The sequence below is a fragment of the Muscardinus avellanarius genome (assembly GCF_963383645.1).
Source record: "Muscardinus avellanarius genome assembly, chromosome: 12".
NCBI classification, from domain to species: domain Eukaryota; kingdom Metazoa; phylum Chordata; class Mammalia; order Rodentia; family Gliridae; genus Muscardinus; species Muscardinus avellanarius.
The window spans coordinates 20,352,368-20,359,068 of NC_137798.1; the positions used below are offsets into that span (position 1 = coordinate 20,352,368).

At 34.1% G+C, this 6,701-nt stretch overlaps 1 protein-coding gene across 1 annotated transcript; it reads left to right on the forward strand.

Annotated features, from left to right (window-relative positions):
- Positions 1–5,493: 5,493 nt before the first annotated feature.
- LOC308271373 (olfactory receptor 4K14-like) lies at positions 5,494–6,435 on the forward strand (the record flags this gene model as incomplete). The annotated part of the gene is made up of 1 exon (XM_080707671.1): positions 5,494–6,435. Exon 1 carries the CDS (start codon positions 5,503–5,505, stop codon positions 6,433–6,435), a length of 933 nt encoding a protein of 310 aa, XP_080563797.1. The 5' UTR covers positions 5,494–5,502.
- Between the last annotated feature and the right edge of the window lie 266 nt (positions 6,436–6,701).

The following is a 6,701-nucleotide window of genomic DNA, read 5'->3' on the forward strand; positions in this document are numbered from 1 at the left end:
ACAGTAAGTGCTGTGTGCACATATGCTTCTATTACTTTGAACTTCATCATGATGTGCTTACAGTGTAACAATAAATATAGAAATTTTAAAAACTTACCTTCACTGTTTAGAATCACAAGTTGAATTTAAAAAAATGAACATTTCATAAATAAATTTCTTATTCATAAAAAAAATTCACTCTGTGCACCTTTCCATTGGATCATTTCCAATGTTAACTCTCCTAGTTTGTATTCACTTAGAAGTGTCTGATATCAGGATTTGACTACAAATGCTTTCAGTGGGCATAGGTGATTCCAAAAGAAACTGGTACTTTCCTGGAAGAGTGAATTTAAGCTATTTCCCACTTTGGACTTCTGGAGAACTGTATAAATATGTGTTTAAGAATTGTCTTGCTATAGGCCGGGTGATGTGGTGCATGCTTGTTACCCCAGCATTTGGAAAGCTGAGGCAGGGAGATTGCTGTTTGTGGACAGCCTCCGCTACTTAGTGAAGCCTGTTTGCAACTCAGTGAGATGCTGTTTCAAAATAAAGAATAAAAAATAGGGCTGGGGGGTATCTCAGAGGTAGGATGCCCCTGGGTTCTATCCCAAGTACCATGAACTAATAAAAAAGAATTATCTTTCTTGTGGATAAATGAAGTTGGATTATTCATTGGCTTTGACTGGAGTTTTGTTTACCACCCATCAAATTTCTGACTTTCTTCCTACTTAACATGTAAGGTATAGCAGGATTAAAGAGATATCAATAAGAATGATAATTCTTGGCATAATAACATATATATAAATGGTATATACTGAGGATGTCAGATCAGAATACTGAAAAAAATCTTCTATGTCATAGCAATTCCCAAATTTATATATACAGTCTAAGACTTTCCTGAACATACATCCATATAAGAGCTAGTCATGTCCCAATTTTAATTCAGAATCAGCATTTACAATCAACAGGTCAAAATTAATTGCTTGGTCTTCCTTCCAAATTGTCTAAAAGATATTATTTTTTTACCATCTTACTTAATGAAAAATTTATCCTTTTAGTTCATTGGGTTACAATCCCTGGAATCACACTTGACTTGTCTATTATAATTACACCCCATAATGATCTCCAAGAATCTTGTTATCTCTAATGTGAAAATGTATGTGCTCATGACTACTGCTTCTCATGTCTAGTGTTTTCTTCTAGCAGGAGCCATCATGCCAGCTGCATTACTCAACTTGCTACTCATCTGCTCTCCTCTTTCTTACCCTTTCCTTTTCCAGAGCTTTCAGAGATGTTCTCAAAAATCATGCCTAGTATTACTATGTCTTCACTCAAAACTCTACAAATATTTCCCATTTTGCCTCAGAAGAGAAGACAATGTATTGTTAGTGTCTTATAGGCTCCTGTATTCATGCCCAATGCAATACTCTTTATTGGACAACATTTCCAACTATTTTTTATTACTTATCCCCTTTCAGCCATATAAGTTCTTGTAACATTACAAGTACCACCCAACTATGTGACTTTGCAACAGATCTTCTTTCTCTCTGTGTTTTGCTTTCCTCAGTTATATACATATCCCATGTTCTTCTTTGAGTTTTTATTAAAAGTTCCTCTCTCAATTATGCCTATATTCTGTATACATATGTCAAAATACCACACTTTATCTCATAAATAGGTATAGTATTATATGTTAATCAAATCAAAAAGGTATTTAATACAATGAAAATGTTAACAACCCTTAACATATCATTAGACACTATATCCATATACCAAATTACATTTAATTTTATAAACTTATCATTTTAGCAAATTTAAAGTTTCCACTTTTGATATGTTAATCAATACCTTTATTTATGTATGGATGTATTTATTTATTTTGTGGTACTGGGGGTGAAACTCAGAGGCTTTTCTACCTCCGGGCTATACCCCCAGACCTATTTTATACTTTATTTGGAAACAGGGTCTCACTAAGTTGCTGAGAGCCTCACCAAGTAGCTGAGGCTGGCTTTGAACCTGTGTGATCCTCCTGTTTCAGCCTCCCAATCACTGGGACTACAAGTATGCGCCACCACGCATTACTTAACCAATACCTTTATTAATAATCATATTTTTAACATAAAGATGACAAAGTCAAAATATACTGGCAATTTTTAAGGAGCTTTGCTTTTCTTTTTTCTTTTTTCTTTTTTTTCTTTCTTTCTTTTTTTTTTTTTTTTGCAGTACTGGGGATGGAACCCAGGGACATTCTACCTCCGAGCTACACCCCAAGTCTTATTTTTTAATCTTTTTATTTTGAAACAGCATCTCACTGAGTTACAAGACTGAGTGTATCTTTAGAAGTAATTTGATTTGATAATTTAATAAATATATATTTTTATACTCTATTAACTAGATAATGATATGTATCGTCTGCCTAAAGTATTAAATAACCCAGTTTATATTATAGGGCAGGTCTTTATAATTTTCTTTCATTGTCGCTTGGGGAAATGAATATGATTCATTAACACAAATTTCCTCCCTAAGATGGTTTATTCCCTAGCCTCCATTATGGCAGTTGGTCATGAGTGGCCCATCATTAAAGGATTCTTAATTTGGTGAAGGAGAGTATTTATATAAATAGTTATGTCTTAAGCCCAAAGTCTAAAGTTCTCTAGTTTTTAAAATGAAGCTTTCTCCAAATTATTTTTGAAGAGGCAAGAGAAAGAGAAGATTAAATCATCTCTGGTAAAAATATGTATGTTTTCAGAATTTTCATTATAGTAAGTATACTAGATTGTGGAAAACAAATTGGGCATGTCAGCACTGAGCACATGAACTTACTAAGAAGCCTGTGGCATATAGGTGAACATGTGTCATATAAGTTAAATAAATAAATAGTCATGATTTATTCTATTATTTTTACATTACTGTGTACATCACAATAACTTAGTTAAAATTAAATTTTATCATTGTTAATTGTATTTTTATTTGTAGTGCTGGGATTAGTTATATATTAATTTAAACATATTACTAGTTTATATACAAATTCAATCTCATTTCCTTTTAACATGCATTGAGTAACTTATATAAAGGCCTTTGCAAGTCATAAAGAGTTCTCTTAAATTAGAACTTCAAGACTATTTTATTACATTTATTTAATGTCTACTTTTAGAAGAGTATATTAATTTATAATTTAAGTACTGTAAGTTCACTCAGTGTACATTTGGTGGTTTAATCTTAGAAAAATTTAACTCAGTAACAAGTAATAGTATTTATAATAATATCCACAGTTTTTCTATTTGATTATTTCAACTGTACATTCATTTAATCTTTATAAAGCACTAAATTAAATTATATTCTAAATTCACATGCAAAATTTTTATGGAAAAAAAGAAGGAAAATACTATTAAAAGTATAGTTCTATGGCATGTAATATATTTATGCTAGAATGGGTATCAGGATAATAAAATCAAACTAGCTAAGACTTCTTAGATTGTGATTATGACTAAAGTACCCATAAGAGCATTACTCAACATTCTGAAACTTTATTACATATTAATTTTTAAAAGAAAAACAGAATCCTGGCATGGTGATATATACCTGTAATTCCAGTACTTGAGAGGCTGAAACAGAAGGACCACAGATTCTAGACCAGTCACAGGAACTTGTCAAGACTCTCAAATACTTAACAAGACCCTAGTTCAAATTTTTAAAAAGGCTGTGTGAAGATCAGAAGAAGAATATCCCTGGGTTCAATCCCTAGTATAGAGAGAAGCAAACAAGCAAGCAAGCAAGAAAAGGAGAAAGAGAAAGAGAGAGAGAAAGAAAAGAAGAAAAAGAAAGAAGAAGGAAAGAGAAATAGATTTTATGTTACTATCATTTAGATAAAAATTTCCTCTAAAACATTATATGACAATGTGATAAATACCATTAGATAACTCACATATACTAGTTGCACATATAGTTCAACTTCTATAAGATTATTAAGAAACATACATAAATTGGTTTCAAGATCTGAGAACAATTCTATTTTATATAAGTCATACTTAACAAGCTTTAGAACTAGAGCCAGTTTTGTAGCTTATAGTTATCTTTCTCCTTTAAATTTTGAATTTTGTTGTAGACCACTTCTCTGGGCTTCAGGTCAGGGACATGTTGATTAATGTCTAGATACACAGCTATAGCCACCCATCATCATGCTCTTTCTTGATTTCATTTTGTTTTTGTGGACATCAATGGAGATATAATATCAGGAGGAAGAGAAATATGGTAATGTATTATAACATTTCTGTGTCTTATATATATTTTATAAACAAGTTTTAATTTCAATTTTTATGTCTGATGCTTAAAAAATTATCCACTAACAATGGTATCTAAGCTAATGGGTTAAAAAAATCACTTGGGAAAATCTTCCTATTCTCAATTTTTCTAAGTATTTTTGGTTCATACTCTACACTTTGTCACTTCCAGGTTTCCCGTTGACAAAGGCAAGAAGGGATAATAAGATAATAATAATAAAAAGATGCTCCTAAAGCACTCACATATGCTGAATTCTTACAGAATATCCACAACTCCCAAGAAAACACTGAAATCTGAAAGGAAAAATATACATGTTGGTATGGACTTGTTTGTAATATTGCATATATTGTTTCAGGTTATCCCTTATATATTCAAAATAGATTGAGATAACCCTAATTGATCAGTTTCATTCACATGCCTGGCAGTTGACAGGCACTCCCTGCTTATCACCTCCTCCTGCTTTTCTTTCTTCCTTCCTTTCTTAATTGACCAAAATTGTAAATGTTTATGGTGTACTAATTATATTATCATATATGTAATATTGTGGAATGGTTAAATCAAAATATTAAACATGCATCATCTCATATACTTAACATTTTTGTAGTGAGAACATTAATATATACCATCTCAGCAACTTTCAATATATAATATATTGCTATTAATATAATAATAATGACATACAATAGATAGCTCCTATTTAACTACAGCTTGCGTCCTTTGACCAATTTTGCCATAAAATTTTCACTTCCCAACCTCTGATTACTACCATCTTATTCTGCATTTCTATAAATTCATCTTTTTTTAGATTTCACATATTACTAAGATCATGCTACATTTGCCTTTCTGTACTTGGCTTATCACACAGAGGATACCAGTGGGACTCCAAATAATGGAGGGGAAATATCAGCAAAGTTTGAATGGAAAGATAGGAGAGGAGGAAAGCTGATCTTGATTAATGAGGGCCTACATCCGAATATGTGTAAAATTATGAATATGACATGGTTAACCTGGACAACTATTGGTGGGAGGGGGGAAGGGAAAACAGGGGTGGGGGGAGAGGGCACCAAATATAGTTTAAATGCATATCAAAAAAATAATTATATTGATGATTTTTACATAAATTTTCTTATATTGAGAATTAACAAAAAAAGAACTTCCAGGTTCTGTTTTTCGATATGGACAGAAATGACTGCCTTTTCTTTTCTTTATGCAGATTCAGGATAGAATCTGAAACCTGAGACAATGGGCCTGCAGAACTATTCTGTGGTATCAGAATTTGTGTTGCATGGACTCTGCTCTTCCCAATATCTACAAATGTTTTTCTTCATATTTTTCTCTGGGATGTATGTGGCCATTATTCTGGGGAACCTGCTCATCGTCATTACTGTCGTTTCTGCTCCCCACTTGCAGTCCTCCCCTATGTACTTCTTGCTAGGGAACCTGTCTTTCCTAGACATGTGGCTGGCCTCATTTGCCACCCCCAAGATGATTATGGACTTCCTTAGTGATAGGAAGCTCATCTCCTTTGGAGCCTGCATGTTTCAGATCTTTCTCCTGCACTTTACCGGAGGGGCTGAGATGGTGCTTCTGGTTTGCATGGCCTACGACAGATATGTAGCCATATGCAAACCCTTGCATTATATGACTGTGATGAGCCGGTGGATGTGCATCAAGCTGGTGCTGGTTTCCTGGGTCATTGGATTCCTTCACTCCATGAGTCAAATAGCCTTTACTGTGAATTTACCTTACTGTGGCCCCAATGAGGTGGATAGCTTCTTTTGTGACCTTCCGCTGGTCATCAAACTTGCCTGCATGGACACTTATGTCTTAGGCATACTTATGATCTCAGACAGTGGCTTGATTTCTGTAAGCTGCTTCCTGTTGGTCATCGTCTCCTACTCCGCCATCCTCCGCACTGTCCGGCATCGCTCTGCAGGTGGCATTGGCAAAGCACTGTCCACCTGCTCTGCCCACGTCATGGTAGTGACGCTGTTCTTCGGGCCCTGCATTTTCATTTATCTGTGGCCTTTTAGTAGGTTCTCAGTGGACAAGCTGCTGTCTGTATTTTACACTATTTTTACTCCACTCCTGAACCCTCTTATCTACACGTTGAGAAATGAGGAGATGAAAACAGCTATGAAAAAACTGAGGAGCCAAAAGGTGTCTTTTCACTGAGTTCCAGTTTCCACGGTGCTGTGGCTTCCGCTCATTCAGGGGATACAGTTCTTCCAGTATGGCTCTGCTTAAAGATTTTCTTCTTCCATTACACTGGTACAGTTTTGAAAATATTCTGTAACTGATAATTTATTCCAACAAAATTACTAGCTGTGGTCACTTAAAATGCTGATATAAAAGTCAGTTTTTATTCTGTAATCATCATCTAACACAGCAAAGGAGGAGATATCCAAGACATGAAACAATTGGTGGAAGACAGGTAAACT